This window comes from Maniola hyperantus, chromosome 15 (assembly GCF_902806685.2).
Source record: "Maniola hyperantus chromosome 15, iAphHyp1.2, whole genome shotgun sequence".
In the NCBI taxonomy this organism is placed as follows: domain Eukaryota; kingdom Metazoa; phylum Arthropoda; class Insecta; order Lepidoptera; family Nymphalidae; genus Maniola; species Maniola hyperantus.
The window spans coordinates 13,626,847-13,653,942 of record NC_048550.1 but is presented as its reverse complement, the minus strand read 5'-3'; the positions used below and the strand labels follow the sequence as shown (position 1 = coordinate 13,653,942).

The 27,096-nt window shown below is 37.1% G+C and overlaps 3 protein-coding genes across 5 annotated transcripts in view; 1 reads left to right on the top strand and 2 right to left on the bottom strand.

Moving 5' to 3' along the window:
- The window catches only part of Myo31DF (Unconventional myosin ID), a 39,990-nt gene extending 37,549 nt beyond the window's left edge, over positions 1–2,441 (bottom strand). The window contains exon 1 of the mRNA XM_034976396.2: positions 2,226–2,441. Coding sequence (XP_034832287.1) covers positions 2,226–2,314 — 89 coding nt within the window. The 5' untranslated portion in view covers positions 2,315–2,441. The remainder of the gene's footprint in view (positions 1–2,225) is intronic.
- A 2,070-nt stretch (positions 2,442–4,511) lies between these two features.
- On the top strand, positions 4,512–12,301 carry LOC117989098 (forkhead box protein I2-like). 2 transcript variants are annotated; one of them, XM_034976404.2, is made up of 6 exons: positions 4,512–5,094; positions 5,556–5,679; positions 5,991–6,137; positions 6,540–6,705; positions 7,364–7,438; positions 7,515–12,301. In XM_034976404.2, exons 1-6 carry the CDS (start codon positions 4,901–4,903, stop codon positions 7,754–7,756), a joined length of 948 nt encoding a protein of 315 aa, XP_034832295.1. In that variant the 5' UTR covers positions 4,512–4,900; the 3' UTR covers positions 7,757–12,301. The 2 variants fall into 2 exon arrangements, with proteins under 2 accessions (XP_034832295.1, XP_034832293.1); XM_034976402.2 differs by having other exon boundaries at positions 7,361–7,438.
- Positions 12,302–22,403: 10,102 nt separating this feature from the next.
- Positions 22,404–27,096, bottom strand: part of Ubr3 (Ubr3 ubiquitin ligase) — a 95,565-nt gene continuing 90,872 nt past the window's right edge. For both annotated transcript variants that reach the window (XM_034976395.2, XM_069503594.1), the window contains 4 exons: positions 25,844–26,044; positions 24,584–24,741; positions 23,519–23,648; positions 22,404–22,453 (listed from right to left, as the gene is read on the bottom strand). In XM_034976395.2, the coding sequence (XP_034832286.1) occupies positions 23,531–23,648; positions 24,584–24,741; positions 25,844–26,044 (477 nt within the window). In that variant the 3' untranslated portion in view covers positions 22,404–22,453; positions 23,519–23,530. The remainder of the gene's footprint in view (positions 22,454–23,518; positions 23,649–24,583; positions 24,742–25,843; positions 26,045–27,096) is intronic.

Here is a 27,096-nt window from a genome sequence, read left to right as displayed (position 1 = left end):
CCTAACAAAATTATTACATATTTTAGAAGCAGAAGTGCGTAACTGCAGTACGAGCTAGTATTACAAATAAACTTATTTCGTAGCATAATGGTCGAACTCAAAATACATCTATCATTTTTCTCCATTGCTTTGGTGCATACATACGCAAGTCAAAAAATATAATTATGGTTCTCCAAATTTTTAGAATGTGTTCAGATACGACATTATGCATGTATTTATCTTTGCAACGAAAAGAGATAGAAATACTAGTGTCAGCTTGGCAGAAAGAGCCCGAAATACTCATTACCTTTATGTAAAAAAGTGAGTTTGGTCGGAAGTACACATCCGACCTTATGATACTAGAGTCGAGACTTGTTTTAACAGGTTTTAATGTTAAATCAATTAAAACACTTTCTGACCAACAGAGTTGTTCACATATGGAATAAATTGCCTAAGGATGTGGTTATGTCAAGTTCTGTTAACCAGTTCAAGAATAGATTAGACAAACATTTGGAAAACTCGAAGCACTTCTGATATAGAGGCATCAGCGAAAGCTGCTTAGTCTATTAAAAATAATAACAATAAAACGGTGCGGTGAAGGAAAATATCGTGAGGAAACCTGCAATGCCTGATTGTTCTTCATAATGTTCTCAAAGAAGATTCAAAATTAAGATTGAGCCTACTTTCATCTTAGATAATGTGAGGCCCATAATAAGTGATTGTAAGTGAAGTAATAAGTACCTATTAGATAATATTATGGACGTTATTGTACTGTAGTTATGTCTTCCAAGTTCGAGTGATTATGACAAACTACCGAGTCTAAATATAGGTAATAAAACGAAAAGGTGACTGACTAATATAATAAAACGAAAAGGTGACTGACTGACTGACTGACTGATCTATAACATACAGCTCAAACTACTGGACAGATTGGGCTGAAATTTGGCAAGCAGCTATTATGACGTAGGCATCCGCTAAGAAAGGATTTTGGCAAATTCAACCCCTAACGGGGTAAAATAAAGGTTTGAAATTTATGTAGTCTTCGCGGAGTTATAAATGCGAAAGTGTGTTTGTTTGTTGGTTTGTCCTTTAATCAAGCAATGGATCGACGTGATTTTTTGCATGGGTATAGTCAAAGACCAGGAAAGTGACATAGGCTACTTTATATCCCGGAAAATTAAACAGGATTTCCCACAGGATTCTCAAAAACCTAAATCCACGCGGACGAAGTCGCAGGCATCTGCTAGTAGTACATAAATTTTGAGAACCATATTCAAAGTTATTCATGCATATCATGTATCTACATCACATGCCTCACTGGCATACTAACATCATAAAAAACTGGTTTCACACACCTCATTTGCAAGCATAATCAGTGATTAATCATAATTATTACCTAATGTTTACAACTAATAAACATAAGACATCAAATTCATCATGATCAACCCATTGTCTGCTTCCACTGGGTCTCCTCTCAGAATAAGAAGGGTTTTTCTAATAAGGGATGGGAAGGGATAGTGTACAGCGCTGGCCACGTGGGGATTAACAGACTTTACACACCTTTGAGAACATTATGGAGAACTCTTAAGCATGCAGGTTTCTTAACAATATTTCTCTTCCCCTCTTCCCCATTAAAGCAAGTAATATTTAATTACTCTCCCCCCCCCCCCCCCCCCCCCTCCCTCCCGAAAAGGAGGTGAGCGTCCTAACCATTACGTTTTCACAGCTTATTAAATATATTATCGAAGATGAAAAAAATGAAAAAAGATGTAAGTATTTGTACCTATTAAGATTTAAACATCTCTCTTCATTGCTATGTAAGTATGGTACCTATGTATGGTAAGTATAGTGGCAAATGATAAACATGTAGAAAACTACACCAGCTGTGAAGAAGCTAATTAATATAATGAACTGTTTATTCAAGTGATATTTAGACTAACACTTTGTGAAGAGGTATGTTTATGCATCGTTGTAAACATAAAACTTACTTTATACCTATACACTATACAGGGTAAATACTTAGTAGGTATTTTAAAAGTTCTTGATGTGACAAGGTCATAAAAAATTCAAAAAGTTTTGCTGTTTCTTCCAAGAATCTAAGACGCATATCAACGAGGTCAAAAGCATTTGCTATATATAATATGCATACCAAACATACTATGCTTTAAAGCTTTAAAGAAATTCAGTATAAAGTTGTGAACAAGTAAGCAATTTCAAACTTTAGATAAAGTGCGGATATGAGTTACCTCAAATGCAAATTTTCGATAAAGTTGTCCACAGTCAAATTGTCCAGCAGAACAAAGTCGGACACCCCGACCTCCGGTTGCGTCGTCATTTTGCACGAGCCACCCTTTCCACATAAACTAAGTCACAAATGTTCACAAAATTGCAAATTCGTAACGCGTTTATAACAACAAACCGTTAAAATAAAATAACACAAAGCACAATCACCCCCCTCAAACGACGCGCAAAAACTGACAGAAAATTTGTCAAAATTCAAATGACACTTCCTCAACTGTCACTGTCAGATTCAAAATTTTAGGCGAGGCATGCACAGAGCATGCATAGTGTCGTATGGAAAACAATCGATTTTAAACCGATTTAATAAGGGGGGGAGGGCCCTTCAAAATGCACGTTTTTTTAAGTCTTTATGAAAATATAATAAAAGAAAAGTTGCATGTGTCCGGTGGCAAAGGCCTCCTACAATCCCTGACTCTTTATGCTGTGTAAGCATCACTATAAAAAGCAAGTAGGTAGGTAGTTAACTATTATATAAATATTTAAGAGGTTATGAGACAGTCACGCGGCTTGACGTCTAGCACATTTTTGCTTGAGTCAAGTATTTTGACTGTTTACAATGTCTGCTTGATGCTTGAGTCAAGCATTTACGTGCTTGTTACAATATGAACAATGGAGCGGAAAAGAGTTTTATTATTACTCATTTCACTACACCGACCACCTCGTATACCAGTACCACCTCAGAATTCTGGAAAATAAAATTTACCGGTAGAACTAGATATTATTTTGATAAAAATCACTTCGTGGTCAACACTGGACAACCTATCTATAAGTAACTACGACACTCACTTGCGAAATGAGAAAAGTGCCTCTTGCTGCTTGACGGACAATTAACTAGGTACATGAAGGCAATTTTACATTGAGTCAGTAACTGACGTCAGTCCACTGCCGAGTCAGTGCTGACCTGGCACTGCCATCGTGTAAATTGATTTCAAGTCAGTACAGTACCCTATCTGACTTCAATATTCCCGCTTCATATTTTTGGCGTCAGTCCGCTTCCCCCGCCACCCGCGCCAGCGCAATTGACGCCGTGTAAATGCCGAAGTCAGTCGCTGCCACTCTATTGTACGGGGACCACGCCGCGTCGGACCGCATCACAAAATGACTCGAAAACTGAGCGAGACGGAAAACTTAAAGCTTATTCAACTATACCGCGTTTTTGGGGTCATTCTCAAAGCCAGTTTGTATTCCCAGGATCTTCCATGCTCAACTGGGTTAACAACAGAGCAGAACCTCCAGTATCTCTGTCATCTATCCATTTTCTTACCCAAATTCGTTTCTGTTTAGATATCTCTTCTTCTAACATACCTACCAGTTAGTTCTTGCATCATCACAAAGGTAAACTTTCTCAACAAATTATTAACTTTTTGATGTTTTCGAGAATTCATTTTTCCGCACTGACTTTACGAACGTGTGTACACCAAAAGAAATATATACGACTACTGACGAAATACTGACTGCTTGTAAATAGTCTGCTGTCTGAGTCAGTTTTCGGCGCCAGCACTGACGACAGCTACTGACCCTGTGTAAATCTGCCTTCTATTTAGTACTACAATTAACTACATACACTTCACGAACGCTTTTGAGAATTGGCTTTGTTGATAATGTGGGCTGTGGCTGTTATTATGGGCTGTTATATTTTGGTACCTACTTTTCGTATAGTTAATCATTTTTTTATCTTTGACAGCACTGACATTCATTTTAGGGCTGCTCTTTAAAAAAATTAAAAAGTACTATGGAAAACATTGAAATATTTTTTTATCGATTAAAGGTTCGTACGCACCTGAGCGGCGCGGCGCGGCGCTTCAGTCCGACTGCAGAACGCGTCACCTCAGGCCGCTCGACGGTGCCTACCGCACTACAACTTCAGTACGCGGCACCTCGCGTCACTTGCGCGTCACTTTTATACCCGTTCGCGTAGGAGCGCGAAGCGCCGCGCCGCGCCGCTGGGTATGTCGCACTAGCGTCACTGCACTGCGCGTCGCTTCGCTGCGCTTCAAAATATTCTCTCCAGCCGTGCCGCGCGGCAACGCGCGGTGAAGCGCTGTGCAGCGCCGCTCTAGTGCGATATGCGCCATACAAAATGATAGAAATGATATTTTGACGCTCTGTGCCGCGACGTGCAGCTCGCTGAAGCGCCGCGCCGCGCCGCTTAGGTGCGTACGAACCTTAAATCGGATTTAAGGAAATTTTTATTCTGTGCTTTATCATCTTCATTCGTAATTTCAAAAATTATCTGTCCGCCGCCATTTTCCTTGTTGTAGGCGCCTCAAATGTCATAATAATTTCATTTTCTAAAAATTACGTTTTCTTTAATGTTTTACGTTCTTTTTCATGTTTCATTGATGTCTCAAGCTATTTCTTGCCCTAATTTCGTTTTGTTTGCATTCAATTTCGCAAATTGTGTAAGTGATTTCTGCCGCCACTCCAAGGATTTATAATTGAAGTTTTACAATGAAAATCAGAGATCATCTTCATAAAAGGTAGCGAGTGATTCCGACGCCCACTAGACATTGTAACAAGGGCTACGCAGTGCGTTCGGATTCGTTTTTGGCGCGTGACATTAGGCTATGGATATGTGAAGATAGTCGGTTGTGAAAGTGCGTTGTATGTATGAGGAACAATGAGCGATTCGCCAGGAGTGGAGTGGCTGCCGGCGTACAGCCCCGGGCCCCCGCGGCACAGTCCCCTGGGGCCCATCCCTCGCTTCCTCTACGAAGACGTGCAGCCGCTGTCGCTGCAACAGGAGAACAACAACAAGGAGTCTGAGCTCTCACAGAACACTAATAAAATCAAACATGCCAAGCCAGCTTACAGGTAGTCACCCACTGTTTTCCTTAAGAAAAGAAACCTTCAAATTATTTATTCATGACTCACTTACCACAGTGTATGATATCCTCTCGTGTATTCTTACTTGGATGCAAATTATGCTTTCAAATAAATCTTGTAAGATTTCATTAAAAAAAATCCAGTGAAATAAAAAAACAAAAAAGTTAGCCTTACATTGTTATAATATATACTTCCATACTAATATTATAAATTCGAAAGTGTGTCTGTCTGTCCATCTGTCTGTCTGCCTGTCTGTGTGTCTGCTAGCTTTTCTTATCACTCATACCTATATACCTATATGTGTGTGATTTTGTCGGTCTCAATGACAGGGACAATGTTCAACAAATCTGCTATCTTTATGTTGACGCAGCATCACCGCCAATGCAACGCGCCGCGTGGCTTCACTCCTAAGTAATTGGAGCAAGTTAAATGAAACATTTTCCTTCCAGCTATGCAAGTATGATCAGGCTGGCTATCAGCAGTTCGCCCAACGGCAAGATGACACTCAACGAGATATACAATTATATTTGCAATGCATTCCCTTACTACAAGGAAGCTGGGAAGGGTTGGATGGTAAGTGCTAAATATATAAAAGAAAAAGGTGACTGACTGACTGATCAACGCGCAGCTTAAACTACTGAACGGATCGGGCCAAAATTTTTCATGCTGATAGTTCTTATAAGTTCATCTGCTAAGAAAGGATTTTTGAAAATATAAGTCCCGCAAATTGCTAATGCTCGTGGCTGCCATAGACTGAAGTTTCGAGCTATGGTATATTTTTATTTTGCTGCCCTCAAAATGACAACATTTCGATGTTAATGAGACATGGTTCCAGCGCTGTGCTTATTAATTTTTTAACCAGCCGTATTCATTCCCTATTTCAGAACTCGATAAGGCACAATCTGTCTCTGAACAAGTGCTTCATGAAGGTGGCTCGCAGTAAAGACGACCCGGGCAAAGGCTCCTACTGGGCGATGGACAGCAGCTACAAAATGGCGGAGGTGACGCAGAGACGTAAACGCAGCCTTAGGGTAAGTTCCTACCTTGACTTACCTAGTGTGCGACAGGTTGACATGGCGAACGGGGTATGAGGCAGGGGGGTGCCCGTGCTCGCCTGCACCGGGTTAGCGCCTCATACCCCCATTGCTATCTCAACCTGTCCTGTACCATACATAGTTTTGCGTTAAAAAGTATATGCTATGTTTTGAACAATAGTACGGAACTAGCACTCCAAGTGTCACTTGTACTTGGCCAGTTTTTCCTTTTTTAATTATTTTTGTGCAAATTATAGATAGTTGTTGTTACAGAGTCATTGTGTATAGTAAGTTTGATTCGACCTTGAGGAAAACTTGATTCGATTTAGCAAGCAAAGTCCTATAAACTTACTTTGCTAGCAAAAGTTATTTTTATTTAAGTTGGAAAAATATTTGCAGATGGCCCCATACAGTCCAGAATGCAGTTCAAACAGTAGTGGGGAAGTAGGCGTGTCAGGCATCGATGCTGCGCCCACGCCGCCCGCAACGCCCACGACGCCCACAACGCCCACGACGCCCACCACCGCCGTCATTAAGGAGGAGCCCACCATCAAACTGGAGAACAGTGAGTATGGATTTTGCAAATTTCTGTCAAATTTTAGGTTTTTTATGGTCTATAGCTGATGTAGCTTCTAACTTTGCTTGTATTTCTGGAAATCTTTTTGAGGTCTTCATAATAGAGAGAACCTAAACGTAAAATCTCAAATTTCTAGGCCCAGCAGTTTGAGCTGCTCATACATATTATCATTATGCCAGTCAGTTTCTCCTTTTATATATATTACCAGCCGATGCTCGCGACTAGGTCGGCGTGGATTAAGGTTAAAAATTCTTGGGAAATCTTTGATTTCCCAATATCAGTCTCCAGGTCTTTGACAATATCCATGCAAAAATCCGATCCGTTGCTCCGTTGCGGCGTGACCTCCCATATAGGAGGTCGGCAGCTGAACTATCTACAGTATGCGGCAGAGAATAATGTACTTCTACCTTTAGGAAGATATAGCGGTTTTGTAGAGAGCATTGTCTCTGTCATTGAGACCAACAAAACGTCACATATATTTGAGTGACAGATAACGCTCTACAAAGCTGAAATCTCATTCTAAAGATCGATGTTCATTATTTTCTGTCTTGTACTGTATCTATGATAGGTTATATCTGCGTTTAAAATATAGTTTTTCATAATTTACATGAATAACATTAAAACTAAATGTTTTGTTTTTCAGCAGATTCAAGACATACAGACGACGCGTTAACGGCGCTTATGAACGAAGAATTGATCACAGATGCAGACATTAGTAGAGGTGACCGATCACGTTACTGACTCGCTATACTTTGCTTAACCATATTCGATTGCATTTTTTTTTCTATTTTTTTTAGAGAGTTGGTGGTGGTCAGGCGCTAGACGACACGTTTGCGTGGTCCGCCATAGCGCTTTAACAGATGATTATGGCAACTTCCTCGACACGCGGCACCACTGCGATTGCCCGCTCGACATCATGCCCACGACGCCCACAACGCCTACGATGCCCATCACCCCCACAATGCCCATGACGCCCATCATCGCAGACGACGTGGGCGTAGACGCTCTGCCCACCACCCCGCCGTGGCATGCGTTATAACACCGCGTGCACCTGATGCGTGAGTGGAGACACACTAAATATTCCGTGTAGACGTGTTTATGTATTTCGTACTGTATTGTATTGGGACAGTGCCAAAATACTCGAGAGTTGGGTATCCCCGTGAACGTTTTTATAGATTATGGTTACCAATTTATAATCTTTCGACAAAAATGGCTGGTTGGGTACCTGTTCAATATTACGTGTAGACGAATTTACGTATTGTGACGGGGCAAAAATACTCTGATTATAAATTTGGGTATACCCGTAATTATTGGCTACCGATTGATGATCTTATGACAAATAAAATGGCTAAAAACAATGTTTTAATACGTATTGGATATCTGTTAAATATTATGTGTAGACTTATTAATGTATTTCCTACTGTATTGTATTGTGATGGGGCAAAATTACTTGGATTGTAAATTTGGGTATCCCCATAAACGTTATTATAGATAACGGCTACCAATTTATGATGTTATGTGAAACAAAATAGCTAGAAACAATATTCTGATAATTGAGTGTCTGAAACCTACTGAATACTATATACAGATGTATTTACATTCTACGTAACTACCATGATATTTTTAATATCGATATTTGATATAATACTACCATATCGATATTTGATATCACGCAACACTTCGATACGTAGTCTTAAGAATATGGACATTGCGATTGCGTGATAGACACGCTCATAATGCTCATAGCGCCCACCTTGAGTGGTGAGCATTGTGAGCATTAGGAAAACAGCATATAAAATGATGTATATTTCGAATTAGGTTTTTAAAATTTCTATCATCAAAACGGAATTAGCTGGCTGATTCTTATGAAAAAATATATCTACAACAAAATATATTATGACATTTTTGGCGGTTAATAGTCATTTGAATTTTGAATGACAGTATTCGTAATTCGAATGACAGTGAATCTTGGAATGATGTCATTGAATACGCACCGAACGTGCCGAAAGAGCACGTCGGCGCGTTCGCTTACATTTGTGATCAGGCATACAGTTGGGCCATTACGGTAGTGCGAACGGGGTGCATTGTATAACTTGTTTAATCGAGTATCAACCGATAGACTTCCACTGCTGGACATAAATCTCTTATATCTAGGAATTTCGACGCAACTGTTTTGAGCCGCCTGAATCCAGCGGCTCCATGAGACTCGTTTGTTGCTGTCTGTCCACTTGGTGGAGGTTTTCCAACGCTACGCTTTCCTGTGCGAGGTCACCATTGCACCGGAACCTTGGGACCCCAACGTCTATCGTTTTGTTATGGTTAGCTTGAGAAAAAACTGGGTTTTTCCTCAGTCAAATGAAAATGATAAACGTCACTTAAACTTGGTTTAATTTTGGTCCGCTTATTTTGGCGCCAAAAACTAGGTCTATAATAGATGTAAATGACTGTAAAGATTGTATTGTTAGAGTTGAAACTACGATTGTAGTGATATGTTTAGTGTAACACGTATGCCAGTATTTTGAGAGTTATTTCAAAAAAGGTTTATTTAATGCAACGTTTTGCGTTTACAAGAATTTTACAATTTCGAAAACGTGTCATCTGTGGAAACTTTTTTTAACCTCTTTTAAAGCAAAAAGCGGGGGTTATGTGTTTGATGCTCTCTTTTTCTTTCTTTTGTTGTTTAAAAGCTGGTGGATAACTGGCATAGGTCTTTTGTCGAGGTCTCATGATGGAATCATGCCCTGGTCAAAGTTACTCCACATGGTTTTAACAGTATAAAAATTGCGTATGGATTCATTTTTTCAAAATGCAAAAAGTGTAAATGAGGGTGTGGTAGAGTCAGCAAAAAAATAATTAAAAGCTATTTTTTTCTTATTTTAATATTTCCACTGATGACAATAAATAAAAATAAATAGACCATTTTGAAAGTGTGTTCAGCTGTAATATATATACATACGTATATAACAGTGTCTATGTAGTAAACTAAGTTGTATCTAATAAAAAATAGTTAAAAAAACCTTTTTATAAACACAGTAAGTAATGTATGTAAATGAATAACATATCTGCCAACATATACATAATATACCTAATACATAGATAGTGGGTAGTTACCTCTAAATAAGTAATAGTTTTGAATGTTTTTAATTTGTATTAATTGATTTTACTACTTTTAAGCCTTAGGGGTCCATTAGACTATAAGTTCTGCATCAGTCATTTATCTATTATAAAAGAAAAGCTGACTGACTGACTGATTGATCTATTAACGCACAGCTCAAACTATTGGAAGGATCGGGCTAAAATCTGGCATGCAGATAGCTATTATGTAGACATCCGCTAAGGATTTATGAAAATTCAATCCCTATGGGGGTAAAATAGGGGTTTGAAATTTGTGTAGTCCACGCGGACGAAGTCGCGGGCATACGCCAGTTTGCTTTAATAAAGAATGGTGAATTACTAGTGGGGCAGAGAATTATCCAGACATGCAAACATCAGTCAACGCATTAGACGGTCTGTTATCCGTCAGTCACGGGAGTGGCTGCGGCAAAACTGACAGCACAACCTGTTGTATAATGGAGCCCTTAGAAATTTGAATATTACCTTTTTTTACTAAATAAAACAAACAATAGAACAAAACCGAAAAACATATCGTTATGAAACGAGTTTCGCCATGCATTTTTTTGTAATCGGTACTTTTTTATTTTATGTAAAAGGTATCTTTTTCTTAGTATTTTTTTAAAGTACTTATCTTTTGTGGCCAGTAATATATTTTTTCGTAACTGGCATATTTTTGAAATGGACACCTTTTTCGTCACATAAAATTTTCGAAAAAACTTTTTCTACTAACGTTATTTTATTTGCTATTAAAATGATAATTAATTGAACCATAGTTATTGATATCAGTGGCTGAAGGAATATTAGTTACGAAACTAAAGCATGATATTTACAGACATTGTTTTTTTTGAGAACTTGACATCATAATTAAAAAAAAAATACATAATATTTTTTTGCAAAAAAAGAAGTGCAGGAAATGTGTAAATAATAATGAATATTTTAATATATGTATATATATTTGAATAGAAAATTAGAAACCATTATTTTAATCCATGATTATGATTATTTTTCATTATAAATAGATTGAATTTGTTTCAAAAACAGAGTTTTGAGAATTATTTGCTGTTATATTTCAAAATATGTACAGAAAATTACATAACTGATTTAATAGTGATATTTTATGACAAAAAAAAATGAAAAAAGGAGGTAGATTATAAAATTTAATTTATATTTTTAAGTACATAACAATATTTTTAGAGTAAAATCTAATAAGTACAGTTTTTGTCACGAATGTCGAAAGTACAGCGTTTTTAAGGTTTCGTACTTTAAAAAGAAAAAAGAACCCTTATAGGATCACTTCGTTTTTTTGTCTGTCTGTCTTCCGTCTGTCTGTCGTGTCTGAAAGAAAACCTATAGGGTACTTACCGTTGACCTAGAATCAATAAATTTGGCGGGTAGGTAGGTCTTAGTAAAGGAATAAATCCGAAAACCGTGGATTTGTGGTTACATCACAAAAAAAAATCAAATGTGTTAATGAACAAAAAATTAGTATTTTCAATTTTCCAAGTAAGATAACTATACCAAGTGGGGTATCATACGAAAAGACTTTACGTGTATATTCTAAAACAGATTTTTATTTATAATAGTTTTTGATTTGTCGTGCAAAATGTCAAAAAAATACCGGAATACGGAACCCTCGGTGCGCGAGTGTGACTCGCACTTGGCCGGTTTTTTTATTAGTAAGTACTGTACAGTACGCAGCCGAAACTAATGTACATCGACCTTTAGACGGAGATAACAGATTTGTAGAGCGTTGTCTCTGTCGTTGACACCGACAAAACGTCATATAGGTAGGCAAGAGACAACGCTCTACAAAGCCGAAATGTACGGCCGATGTACATTACTTTCTGCTGCGTACTGTACTAAGTTGTAGTGATATGTAGGCAGGGTACCTTTGTCAACATTCGTGACGCGAGCTGTAATTTCTTTTTTTAATTTCGTGAATGGCCAAGTATAAGTAAGCCAGTTTGTGAACTGATCTCAGAACGACCAGTATATTTGCTAAAATAAGAGAGCCAATTCACGGGAGCGTCTGCCCTCGCGCGAGAGAGGGACGGGGCTATAATATGTTAGACGGAGAAAACGATACCGCAACTTGGTGTAAAATTACACTAGGGTTTTTCTAGTATGTTTTTCTTTTGATAACCATCTTAAAAGTAAAGAGATTTATTTGAAGTGTTTTTGTCCAAAGTCCAAACAGCAAACGACAATTGACTGTCACTAACACTGGAAATTATTGTCAAGATAGGGTCTTCTTTAGGGGACCATTCAGATAACATATGTCATATTCAACCTTTATGCAATGCATTAAGGTTGTATATGAGTATGTGACACATGTCGTCTGATATACACATGCATGTGTCATATACAAAGTTGAATATGACACATGTTATCTGAATGGTCCCCAAAGAAGACTATCTTGACTACAAATTCCAGTGTTATATTTAAGAAGTTCTGAAGAACTAAGGGACTTTTTCATTATAAATACTATCCGTCCCGGCTTACTCACGTGTTTTTCATATCAAAACTTTGAATTTGAAAGACACAAAGTGGAATTAAAGTGGAGAGAGAGATCGACACTAAACACGCTAGTGTAAACTTACTTTAACCCCGCTTTTCCACTTGTCGTTTGTCGGATCCGTATTTTAATTGGACGTTCCAGTGGCAGAAAATTTTATTTGAAGCTATTCACACTCGATATAAGCTGTGATAGCCTAGTGGTTAGGACGTCTGCCTTCTAATCGGAGGTCGGAGGTTCGATCCCGGGCACGCACGTCTAACTTTTCGGAGTTATGTGCTTTTCAAATAATTAAATAATATCACTTGCTTTAACGGTGAAGGAAAACATCATGAGGAAACCTGCATGCCTGAGAGTTCTCCATAATGTTCTCAAAGGCCTGTGAAGTCTACCAATCCGCACTTGGCCAGCGTGGTAGACTATGGCCAAATTCTTTTCACTCTGAGAGGAGACCCGTGCTCTAGTGAGCCGGCGATGGGTTGATCATCATCATGATTCACACTCGTCGGAAACCAAAATGTTCTGCCACTGGAATATCCGATTAAAATTCGGGCCGACGACGGACAGTGGGAACGGGCTTAAACGTTGCCCGGTAGTACAGACGTGTTGAATGGCTAGTGTAACTTTAAGCGCGCTTCTTACGTATGTAATGTGTATACCAAGTAGCTTTCAGTTCGATGCTTGTGTATGCGTGCGATTTGTTGCGACGCTCGTCGCATCGATCGTTTACATAGGACACAATGTAAGAATTTATATATAAATAAATATTATATTATAAATATTAGTTTTGTAAATGTATAGTTTAACGACACATATACGTAATTCGCTTCTAGGTAAAGTCGGCCTACGGCGAACATCCAGTTTGCACTTGCCTAAATCATTTTATAGCGTTTTCATACTATCCGATCCGATATCGGTACCCTCATGCAGAGTCGTTTAAATCTCTTTAGATTAGAGCTTCGATAAAGTGTGCCACGTTTGTGGTAAGATACGTAGTCACATCGAAAAAGTCACAGAGCGTAGCTTCGACTTTATTTTGGTAATAGCAGAACCAAAAAAAAACAATGCATTGTAAATCTTACCTCAGTCAGATAACGCTAAAGCATAAATGACGAATATACCTCTAATCGTGGGTGAGTTGATATCTGTGCATATCCACGGACATCTTCGACGTCCGCTAGGTCATCTTGTAATTATTCATCAGAGGATTAGAGAAATAATAGAAATATAGAGAACTGCACACTGCAAAAAATACTACGTGACGATTTAAACGAATTTTTTTTGCTCTTAAATTGAGCGACGCTCCACAGATCCGATTCAAAAAGAGGCGGGGCTACATTTTTATTTAACCATTAAAAATACAAAGAAATGTACAAAAAAAAACGGGGTCTACATAGTGTCGGATAGTGTGAACGCTCTTATCGTATCGCTATGTTGTCTGTGCCATATAGTCGGCCGAGCAGTCGAGCTAGACTAACCAGTCCCATATCTTATCAAAATGTGTTCAGGAACTTTTAGATTATACACTTATATTGTCGACGTAAGGTGTGTGTACATATTAGACTAACGCTCTCAAGTTTTATAGGATATTTTGACCCGAGGTTTATCTCGAGAACGTATTCGACAAGAGGTTTTTTGGCATTGTTTTTGTGTCACATAGGTCTTACCACAGAATTTAGAATAGGTATAGAAGTGGTAAAGGAGGGTGAACTTGTTGAAGGTTAGCATGATATTTTATATCTTGGTAAGGTTTATAGAATTCGAGTGTTGATAAGCCTGGTCGAAGTAAATTCCTTGTTTTAAAGCTCAAGTTTGTCCATACATCACCGTTTTTTAATGTCATAAAAAAAGTCACCGTATTTTAATCGCAATGTTTCCACTAGGAGCGCTGGCTGTGGATTGACATGCCAACAACTAGGGCCCTAAGCCAAGAAAGCAGAGCCTAGTTGGTGAAATACTGGCACCAATCTGCCATGCGCCCCACTCGGGTAAAGAGGCCACGCCTCAAGGCCCTTACCCCCGTTTGGTCGAAGGAGAAGACTCTATTGGATGTATCTATCTTTAATGTGTTTTGTCGCTCGAATTCTATCAACGTTGGTGAGATGTAAAACCTCATCCCAACCCTACAGATGACTAATGACACATCAGTCCGCGTGATTGTGAAAACAGACGTATTGGTGATAATATAGTCGGCGCAACTATTTCTGTATGGGAGTAATAAGCTAAAAATTGGCTACACAATGTCCCGGGACAGTGTGTAGCATTTTTAGCTTTAAAGACATTTTATACTAAAGACACCGCAATGTAGGTACCTACCTACCATTTCTTTTACCTAATTCAGAATTCTGTGGTTTTAGCAGTTTGTACGTATTGTCGTCCAGAATCTAGCTTATTTGATACGGGATATAAATTATATTAGAGACCGGTCAATATTGGCGTTTCCAACGTTCGTACCAATTTTTACTCCAAAAATACTATACTATAATATAATTTACATCCCGTAGTTTAAAATAAGCTTTAATAGTAAATGCAATCAATATTATATACAGTAATGAAATATAAGCGAAATAAAATATATATTACAAATCCCCTTAACCTTCTTTAAAAATCTCCTTTGAGGGGGTAAAACCCCTTTGGGCTGACTGACAAAACCAATCACAGGTTGGGTCTTTTGTCAATTCGGTCTTGCTAAAACTTAGCTAAATATTTTTCAATGCATGTTTTCGTCGATAAAAAACTAAGATTTTATTTAAGTATTGATGTATTTTTATTAAATTCTGTTTAATGTAGGTAGTTAGCAACTGTGTAGACATGAAATATGAACTTAAGTCGACAAAAATCGGGTTTTTATAGTGCAAATTGTTTCAAAGTAGGTTGGTAATCATAAGCTGGTACTTTGTCATTAAGTGGTTCTTTTGTCTTATTTAAAAGCTTTAAAGAATTAAAATATATTTTTAATTTTTTGACTGAAAAAAATTATATGCTTTATATAAGTTTAGTGCGTCCGAATTGACACTATGACTGTCTTTAGTCAGCCTAATTTGAATATCTTACGCAAATATACGTTAATTTGTAAATTGGTTCGTATATTATTAACATTCCTTGCTTATGAATTTATGATACTTACTTAAAATGTAACAAAAAATGTATAATTTCATATTAAAAAATATGATTTTATCATAATAATTATAAATCCAGTATTTAATGTAAGTATTCTTAGTTGCAAATGTAATTTTGTAATTATTTTTAACGTTTTTCGTTTTTTGTAATTTGGTGCATAATATTAGTTGCCATCATTTTATTGTTTTTTTGATAATATTTATTTATGTTCTGTGATAATCGCTTCGTTTTTTTGGAGGCAAAATTAAAATAATTATTTACATGGCAGACCTTGAGCGGTACGCATCAAATATTCGATGTATTTGTATAGTTTTAATGCACGAATTGAACATATTATTGTATGAATTTAAAATACATTAATTGTAATTTAAAATATATACCTAATACGGATTTTGTACCCGAAATAGACAACCTTATGATTTTATTTATCGATGTTAGAACATGCATACAAGATTTTTGAATTGTGAGAGAAATGCGTAATAGAAAACAAAATATTTTGATATCGATTAGCTAGTTAAAAACCAATTTTTCTGGAAAATAAAAGTATTATTTTGTAGCGAAAACAGCTAAGTAAAACTTTTTAAAGTAACAAAATTGAAATTTTGTACAAATAACCAACGACTTCTATTATTATTATATTATTGCACACTAGATGGTCATTTCTAACAGAGATCGTGTTGAAGCTGTTAACACTGGCCGTCAAGTAAAAAAGCGAATTTCAGACCGCAAAAATTTTGTTTCGGAATGACACGTCTAGTACGTAGTAAATACGAGGTCGTTGCCAAATATCTTATTCTTTAATGTCAAGTAGTTACTTCAAATAATTTTCTTGTTACTCAATTCTCACGTAATACAAAATGTATTTTTTTGTGTATACCTATTTTTTTAAATTCGGTATATCTCTACTTAGTCCGCCTATAGATGATATTGTTGCGGCGAACGATATGAAATTATTTAATTTTAACTCTTACCACAGTACCCGTTTACTTTAAGAGTAGAATGTTCTACCTCTAAAAACATAGTTGATGTACAATAATATAAACTTTTAACAAATTGTGCGTTTTTATTTCATCTGGCTATCGATCTAACGGCCTGTGCAAACGAGCGACTATTCCCTCGTCTGCGTATATAGAGTAAGATGGATTCTCCTGTCTATAAGATCCCACTGTAGGCAAAACGGTCTCTACGAAAGAGAAATGGACAAAAACGATCGATTTCATTCTTATACTATCTGAATGTGAAATGACTATCGTAACAATGTACGAGGAATGTTAAAATACTACATTGCTCTTATGTAAGCGTGACCATTTGTACACATACACCCGCCATCCTGATGCAAACGAATTTCCGATCATGGTGAAAGTAATATAGCTATAGTACGCGACAGATCGAGATTCTAATCGGGGTATGAGCCGCACACCCGCACCGGGTCAGCGCGGGGGCTATGTGGATGTGCGGGGCGTCCCCACCCCGAAGTTTTAATAATTTTATTCAAATCCCGATGTCCCTCTTAAACGGAAATGACAACGGGATAAGGTTCTAATAATTTTATTGAAATCCCGATGTCAACGGGACTACATGCCGATTACCCTCACGACCTGTCGCGCAGTCCATTTTGATCGTGCGCCTACTAGAGAACTCTGAGGTTGCACATAGGCTAGAGCCGACCCTGAATTTAGTGGAAAGATTTGAGTAGAACAAAATTTCCAGTGCCAGTACCTTATCTATCAACTATGTAGGTACCTATAGATATTGACAATTTGTACTTAAATAAAACGAAAAGCACTTGAAATATCAACAACTTTATTGATTGATTATATACAAGAACAATCATAGATACAAGTGTTAACAATAATTACTTTAGATCATACATGTGAGCACTACGCCACGAGATAAATAACATAATAATGATAACTTTACCGCACTAGAGTCTAGAACCACCACCCCAGTGCTTCCTAACTAAAATTTAAAAAAAAACGTTCTCAAACGTATTATTGCAAAAACATATTTATACACAAGTGTTTTAAAATCACGTCTGCAGGATTATCAGTCGTATCCATGCGTATCACAATATTCTAATAATATGTTAAAATAATACATATAAAAGTAACACAATTGCGTAGTATTAGTTCTTCAATTTCACGAGCGCGCGTGACACATGCATGTTTCGTATCGGTACTTATAAGAAAAGTACAACACGCAGCAGAAAGTAATATACATCTGCCTTTAGAATGACATTTCGGCTTTGTAGAGCGTTGTCTCTATCACTCATACCTATATGACGTTTTGTCGGTCTCAACGACAGAGGTTCTCTTTCTAAAGGTCGATGTACCTACATTACTTTCTGCCGCGCACTGTAAATGTGTGCGTTTGTGAACGCTTGCTCGCGACTGATTGGCCGACGGGCACGCACACGTTATAACCGCAAGTAAAGTTCAAGCACGCTCTCGAATCGCAAGAACTATACTACCTCTATAACTCGTGCCAATAAGGAAACTAATCGAAAATGGCAGAGCTAATCATTCCCACTCACTCGCACAACTTCGGTTGAACTCGCCGCGTTGGTTTGGTTCAGAGCGGCCATAAAAGATTGCCGAAGATTTAAGTGGACAATTGTGGCTAATTCCGTTTTACACAATCTCTAAACAAAACTAAAATGACACATCTAAATCTATTGCTATCCCTTTCATAATATTGCTTGCGGAAAAGGATAGCACTAGATTTAGACCTGTTAATTTAGTTTAGTTTAGAGATTGTGTGCAAGACAATCGGCCCCAATGTGGCTAACTCTGTTGTACACAATCTCCTAACTACTGACAGGTTTAAATATATTGCTATCCCTTTTATAATGATCTCCGGGGAAAGGGATAGCACTAGATTTTAGAGCTGTTGATTTCGTTTAGTTTACAAACTATGTGCATATAACAGAATTAGTTTTTCTATATTATGATTGCAAGGCATGTTTTTAACTCTATTGACATTAGGAAAAAGGTATAATTTTAATTTACATAGAAAGGGAAATATTACTTTTCAAGCGCGTAATTGCAATAGTCATGTACTTATACAGTTCAAGTAATTCGTCTTCTAAAATAAAAATTGTAACGAAACGTTACAAAATATATTATACATTTTATATACAAAGTTTACGCCTTTAAAATGACAATAATAATTATTAAATTAAATGAGATTTCAAACATAATTAAAAGAAAACCTATAATATTCCTTTTATTTTCCAAGTGAGACCATTGATTTCCGATAAATAACAAAACGAATATCTCCATTATTTTCATCTAAACGATAGAATCACTAGCGAAATCTCTAATACTATAACTATATATAATTTAAAAACAAATATAACCCAATTTAAAGTGCTGAGTCTCTTTTAACTAAACTTTTACCATTTCATTTTAAAAATCACAACGCGTGTGGTATCTTGTATTTCCAATTCGATAACCAAACAATTAGTGAATATAATTCGTTGTGAATCGCTTGAATTTCCAAGAAACATCGAATATATTTTTTTTACCAATTTACTAAACGCCTAAAATAAAAGCATATTTCAACAAAACAAAATGTATTTCTTGAAAGGCCACGAGATTGCACGAAATTTAAAAATGATATCTAATCCTAACGTTCTGATTACATAAATTATGGTCATTACATATGTATTTCAAACTCCGAGTAATCCGGTTAACAGTATTGATTTTTAAACATTTTTCGCCTTTTCTACATTGAAAAGGATCTGGACTTTCAATATGGTGCAATCGAATATTCATTTGCATTAAAATGTGGCTGGTTCTTTTGTACACAAACTAAACTAAATCAACAGGTCTAAATCTAGTGCTATCCTTTTCCGCAAGCAACATTATGAAAGGGATAGCAATAGATTTAGACGTGCCATTTAAGTTTAGAGATTGTGTACAACGAAATTAGCCACATTAATGTCCTAAAATTACAATATTTCAAAGAAATCAAAAAGATAGTATGTTACAAAATACACCCATATTTTTTTTCAAGGAAAACAAAAATCCTTTTCATTTGAAATAGCTAAAATGAATCTCAAGTCTGAATTACGATGCTGATTTCAAACCAGCTGGTCAATTGCGGAAAACCTACATCAATCATCATTACAATCGCAATTGTTGTAATTGGCTGTGTTATTCTTGTTGCAACAATGAATGATAGATGATGAATGATGAGCGAGCGTCAACCTATCAGAGGTGATTGCGATCGTGACATTGTAGCTGTCCTTATACCGCAATCGCGCAGCTGTAGCCTTAATCGCTATTACATTTCAAACGATATTTCATTATAACCTACGATCGCGTATGATAATTAATATGATACAATAATTTGGTTAACTATTCGTTAACCAACGTCGAAGAGAAGAGTAGTACGATAAACATGTTCACAGCCTAACTACACCCAGTGGACGTCGACTCGTATTTACAGTATGAAGCGGCCAATGTACCAATAAATTATATAGGAAGAAACGTTTATTTTAGAACTAGCGATCCGCCCCGGCTTCGCATGGGTGCAGTGTAGATACTAATGTGGTGTCAGTGAGATTTCAATTTTCCTAGGGATCTCTAATTTTTTGAGACTTAAACTATACCTATAAACCTTCCTCTTGAATCACTCTATCTATTGGTGAAAACCGTTTAAAATTATTTTTTAAAATTATTTTAATTTAAAATTCGTTGCGTAGTTTAGAAGATCTACGCGTTCATACATACATACATACAGACAGCGGGAAGCGACTTTATTTTATACTATGTAGAGAAGTTGTGGGCCTGCGCACATTGGAGGACGGGACGGCAAACGATTTTGAATTTATCAATTGAATTTAATATTTATCCAATCGAAATAAGGTATATATTTCAATGCTTGGTGCTCCAGAGGTGTTATTCTGGAATGGCTCGCGCGCGTCCGTCCGATATTGGTTGTTGCTTACGCGCTATGTTTTGTACGCGCGAATTATGAGCGTTGTTTTTGTATTTAAATTCTTAACGTCAATCAGTAAGGTCTATATTTCATTGGTGTACAATCAGGTTTAGTCGGCATTAGGTTGCGCTTTTCTGCGCAAACGAATTTTGCCGATGCGACATATAAAAGATGGAGTTCCCAACGAGTCATACCCAATCGTGTAACAGAATTCATCGAAAAAAAAAATTCCCATCGAGTCACAACCAAGCTACAGTGTGACTCGTTTTCGAATTACAATGAATAAAAAAGTTGCAACTAGTAACAATGTGACTCGATGGGAAAAAACAATAAGTTTGCACTTCCCAAGTCACAGTGTGACACGATTGGGTGACGATGATAGACAAATTATGAATCAATGAATTCATTAATTTTTTAACTGCTTTCTGATATAAAGAAAAGGGATTGTATGGAAATAAGTATAGAGTTGGATAAAAATAACATATTAATATTTGACGTATCTACTTTTGCACACTTTTGCGTTTTATAGACGTAAGTTCTGATGGTTCTGTACTCGAAGTGATTTTGCGAGTGTTTTTTTTTAAAAAAAGCATTAAATTAAAGGCACCAGACAGTTATCAATACAAACTTTACTAAAATTAATTAATTATTGCTACATTAAGACGAACTACATACAAAGTTGACTCAAAAACATTGATATACAAAAACCCAAAGATAGATAACGCGTGAAAATGTATTTAAAATGACTAAGCATCATCATCATCATCATCATCATGATCAACCCATCGCCGGCTAACTACAGAGCACGGGTCTCCTCTCAGAATGAGAAGGGTTTTGGCCATGGTCTACCACGCTGGCCAAGTGCGGATTGGCAGACTTCACACACCTTTGAGAACATTATGGATGTTTTCCTTCACCGTTAAAGCAAGTGATATTTTAATTACTTAAAAACGCGCATAACTCATACATTAGCATAAAACTAAGTAAGTATTTACGGCTAAAATTTAATAATAATCAATCTATAAGTTTATCGACCGATTATAGATTAATATGAGATTGATTAGTTACCTACTTAGCAGTAGTGTTATTTGTCAAAAAAAGATCATACAGTTTTTGCTTATCGACATATTACAGACTAGCTGATTCGCCCGGCTGCGTTTACGTGAAAGTTATCTATATAATATAGCCTATGTTGCTTCTGGATTAAATAGTTTCTAATGGTGGGATTATTAAAATTGGTTCAATAGTTTCAGAGTTTAGTTTACAAACAAACAAACATCGTCTTCGTTAGATATCATTTAGGATTGGAGCAGATCTCTCAAAAAAAGTGAATGATTGAAGGAATGCGACGATGAAAGGCACGTCGTTGGTTGGGCAGTGCGTATTGTTGCCCACATGTGTAAGGGAGACAGAATACTTTTTTCATACAATGCAAACGAAGCTTCGCTTCTATCAGGTATTCTACGACACATTGTTTTTATTTTATTTTTGCATTTAGGTTTATTTTTGCTAAATATCAAACTTGCTATATTTTTAATAGTACCTATGTAAAAACCCTGAGGAGTCAAAAATATTTTAATGTTTTATCTTTGACTTTTTGATATCAATGTTCAAAAATTACAATCACTTTTGGATTTCATTTTATGATAACTTTTTAATTTATTCTTCATAGAAATAACAAAGACTAAAGGAAAAAAATAGACGTATACACTATTCATGCATGAAAAGTGATGCCAGTTGTGCCCGTGCCACTTTTTAAGGAAGGGTGGTAGTGACATCTGGTTTTTTAAGTTTAAAAAAAGTTGAGAGCGTGAGAAATTGCAGTTACACGCCTCTTGTTCAAATTGGACTACTTCTTTTGACACGATTCGCTGTCTATTTTTTTTCCTTTAGTCTATGTGAAAATAAAGGTAAAACACAATAATTTGATACATAATAAGAGACGCAATATAATAGTATATGATACATGTATCTACAGCAATCGTCTAGGCACCGGCGCGCGGCTTGCTTGTCCGTTCATCGTCTATAACTGATGCTGTGCATCTGAAAGACAGAAGTATATACTATCTTGGATCAACTAGAATTGTTTTGAAGCGAAACTTCTGTATATTACTACCACTTTTATAATTTACGTCGATGTATCTGCGCAGAAATCTTATTTTTGAATGGCGCGAAAATATCTCAGCCAATAATAGCACGCGTCCGTCCGCAATTGGTTTGGGATAAGAGTTCAGAAGTGGTATAGACACTTTAATATAAATTTGGGATATGGAGTCCAGAAATGGTATAGACACTTTATTGTAATAGGCATATTTTGGGATATGGAGTTCAGAAGTGGTATAGCCACTTTATTGTAATAGACATTTGGTCTATGGAGTTCAGAAGTGGTCAAGTCATTTCATTGTAATAGGCATTTGGAATATTGAGTTCAGATATACACTTTATTGTAATACGTATTTGTGATATGGAGTTCAGAAGTGGTATAGATATTTTATTGTAATAGGCATTTGGGATATGGAGTTCAGATATACACTTTATTGTAATACGTATTTGTGATATGGAGTTCAGAAGTGGTATAGATATTTTATTGTAATAGGCATTTGGGATATGGAACTCAGATATACACTTTATTTTCAGATATACACTTTATTGTAATACGCATTTGGGATATGGAGTTCAAAAGTGGTATAGATATTTTATTGTGATAGGCATTTGGGATATGGAGTTCAGATATACACTTTATTGTAATACGCATTTGGGATATGGAGTTCAGAAGTGGTATAGATATTTTATTGTAATAGGCATTTGGGATATGGAGTTCAGATATACACTTTATTGTAATACGCATTTGGGATATGGAGTTCAAAAATGGTATAGATATTTTATTGTAATAGGCATTTGGGATATGGAGTTCAGATATACACTTTATTGTAATACGCATTTGGGATATGGAGTTCAGATATACACTTTATTGTAATACGCATTTGGGATATGGAGTTCAGAAGTGGTATAGATATTTTATTGTAATAGGCATTTGGGATATGGAATTCAGATATACACTTTATTGTAATACGCATTTGGGATATGCAGTTCAGAAGTTGCACTCACCAACAGCGTATCTCAGAGCGAGTCGCGATGCCACACCCAGGTGCGCTTGGTGTGGTCGAAGCGATGAGCGAGCCACTGCGCTTGCAGCAGCTCTAAACGATCTTGACTAAGGTATAAAGGCTTGCCGCGTCTGTGGAAACAACTCAGTTTTAGAATCGGTTTGTTAAAATAATGGCGCCGCTTCTGTTGTCCTTCTCTAAACTAAACTTAGAGTATCTGCGTCCTTTTCTTTCTAATATTTCTAAAACGGGACGGAACATGAATTTTACATTTAAAGACTCTAAATTTTAGTGCACGCTACCAACTTAAACAATAGGCTCGCGACTGGCAGCTAAAGTCACGACGTTTGACAGCTCTAAGTTAAATTTATAACTGCCGTTAAGGGGACTCAGTTCGGTACTTTCGTCATACAAACGTAGGAGGGAAATTACAACAATATTCGATATTGTACGCACAATACTAAGAATTATATCGATTTATCTCGTCATTATCTAGGTTTATTGATATATGAAACATTGAAAAAAATATTGATTTAAAAGTTACGAGGCTCAAAAGATTCCTATTTTAACACTAAATTAATGACAACTTTGGGCGTAAATAAATAAGATTAGGGATATGAAAATTCTAAAACAATTTATCATTAGACGTAGTTTATTTATTCATTAGTTGAAATAACTTTACTTTGCAAACATAAATTCAGCAATTTTTTCTCAAAAATACTTTTCCTAAACCCTTTTCGCGCGCTTGATTTCGGTGAAAATCATCGTGCCTCTCAACTTTCTCATACAATGTCAAGTGAAAAGCAAACATGTTACACACGTGCGCTGCCAATTTCGGTCGAGCGTCTTGCGTCACCTTAACACATAACTCCGAAAAGTTAGAGGTGCGTGCCCGGGATCGAACCCCCGACCACCGATTGGAAGGCAGACATCCTAACCACTAGGCTATCACAGCAAGGCTCCCGTACATACCTATACTATGTTACTTATTATGAGACATTACTATACTATGAGGGAGAGTTTAAGTTCATGGGAAGGAGGAGGGAAGGGATGTGGCAGTACTCACTTGAGATCTCGATCCTCCTCGTCGTAGTCGTCGAGGTACAGGCTGCCCCACAGGCAGGCGCGGTGTCCGCGGATCACGATGATGTACGTGGACGTCACGACGAGGAATATGCCCGTGCCGCCGCCGCACTCTGTCGCGTGCTGCACTGCCTCCGCCACCTGCGGCAACAGCAGAGAGCAATGTTAGGCCGGCCGCATATTATCTGAATAGCTTATGCCCGCGACCTCGTCCGCGTGGACTAGACAAATTTCAAAATCCTATTTTATCCCCTTAGGGGTAGAATTTTCCAAAATCCGTTCATAGCGGATGTCTATGTTATAATAGAAAGAAAGGAAACAAAATGCATTTATTTGTTGTTGGTGTCACAGATCAAAACATTAGCTATCTGCATGCTAAATAACAGCCCGATCCGTCCAGTAGTTTGAGCTGTGCGTTGATAGATCAGTCACCTTCTTATTTAGAGGAACGTATTTTTTTGTTTCTTTCAGATAGGAGATACAGAGAAGGATTGCCATCACTTGGAAAAAATTTTGGAGCTATAAGGAGATTATGAAGAACAGGGAAATAAAAGTCCATATAAAAAAGAAACTATTTGAGGTCGCGATATTGCCATGTTTGACATATGGATGTCAAACGTGGGCTCTAAGGAAGGAAGAGGAAGAGAAACTAGCAATATGTCAAAGGAAAATGGAGAGAAGTATGTTGGGACTAAAGATTAAAGATAGAGTAAGAAATAAAATGATTCGGAGGATGACCAAACTGACAGATGTAAGGAAAATTAAAATGGAAATGGGCTGGACATATTTGTAGGTTGGATAAGATGAGATGGACAAAAAAGGTGACTGAGTGGGTTCCGAGAAACAGAAAAAGGAAAAGAGGACGACAAAGAAAGAGATGGCGGGATATTTTTGCCCAAAATGTAGGACCGGACTGGATGAGGAAAGCTCTAGATAGGGAGCTTTGGAGAGATTTGGGGGAGGCCTACGCCATTGAGGCGACTAATGCGTGACTGAATATATTACTATAAGGGACTTAAATATAACATATAAACATAAATTTTGACATTAGAAACTAATTTTATTATGACGATGAATGAACTGATATATTTTTATGAATTGATATTGTTTCGAATACAATGAATTTATGATCAAAAATGATGTAAAAATAAATAAATTATTGTAATAGGGGATATAATTGGAATTAACGTATTAGACAATAAAGGCTTTTTTTTTTTATTTTATTTTTTTGTTTCTTTCATACCTGGTGATGCCGACAGCAGGGTTGCTTGAGGCACACGAGCGTGCCGCACAGCAGACACACGGAGGCTTCCTTCGGCACGGCGCCGCACTGCAGGCACACGCGCTCGTGGTAGTACGTGAACAGACGGTCGTAGTCGCGCGGCAGCGCTAGTAGCGCGGGCCCGCACCACGACACGTGGAGCGAGCGTATCACACGCTGCACCTGCGGACCAATAACCATGTTTTACTGGATTGTAGGGAGAAATTGTTTAAAAAAATTATGACGTTAATTTGTTATTTTATTCTCAACATATTACAGAGAATGCAAAATATAATTTTACGTTCGATCGCTAACACGCCGTGGTTTATAACAAATGAAGAACTCCATCAGAACCTGAACGTAATATCAATAAAGGAGGAAGTTCGGGGGCTAGCGAAACGCTACAAAGAACGGCTTCTAATGCATCCGAATCCACTAGCCATCAGGCTCTTAATTGAGGACTACCCGAGACGCCTAAAGAGAAAATGTATTCTCGACCTCGCTTCTTGATAGGCAATAAAGAGTTGAGTGCTAGCTTCTAAAGAGGAGCAGCCGCTACATAACAATAACCTACACCTAATTTGCTAAAAGTCCTCGGACTGATCGCAAATCACAAAATTAAAAAAAAAAAAAAAAAAATTGTTATTTAAATCCTCTGAGAGCCTCAAGAACAGATAACTAACCCTTTTGTCATAGAAATCCAACATCTGACTTTCAAAAAGAGTTATTAATTACCTATTTTGAATAAATCATTTGACTTTGACTTTGTCCTCCAAGTAGAAGTTCTACCTGCGGAGTGACTACGAATCTCGCGACGGGCGCAGATCTTATTGCTGTCAAACGTCACACGTAACAGTGGCTACAGAGCAGATAGTACTCGAACTCTAGTTCACCCTCTATCGGACAATCTATGAACTGTCGCATTGCTACTGCTGTCGCTACTGAGATAAGTTGTGGCCGTATGGTAATAATTAAATGCGGCAACGGTGAAAGATGTTTATTGAGAGTCGGCTTATGATCTACCCTTGCTTATGGACTAACAATACCAATAAAGAAATCTTACATACTATTGTCTTAATCGTATTGCTTAACTACTTAACCCACATAATTTTGCATCACCTCTCTTTCAATCCGATGTGCAGGCAACCTACTTCGATATATTGAGGAGTTGCATTTTTATGTTACAGCTAATATGAACATGCTACGTTTAAACTGACAATTCGTACATATTACAC

Excerpts from the sequence above, each read along its gene's own strand:
- LOC117989098 (XM_034976402.2), top strand. The coding sequence starts at position 4,901 with ATGAGCGATTCGCCAGGAGTGGAGTGGCTGCCGGCGTACAGCCCCGGG. Across the intron at positions 5,095-5,555 it reads CATGCCAAGCCAGCTTACAG|CTATGCAAGTATGATCAGGC; the intron begins GTAGTCACCCAC and ends TTTTCCTTCCAG. Across the intron at positions 6,706-7,360 it reads CACCATCAAACTGGAGAACA|CAGATTCAAGACATACAGAC; the intron begins GTGAGTATGGAT and ends TTTGTTTTTCAG.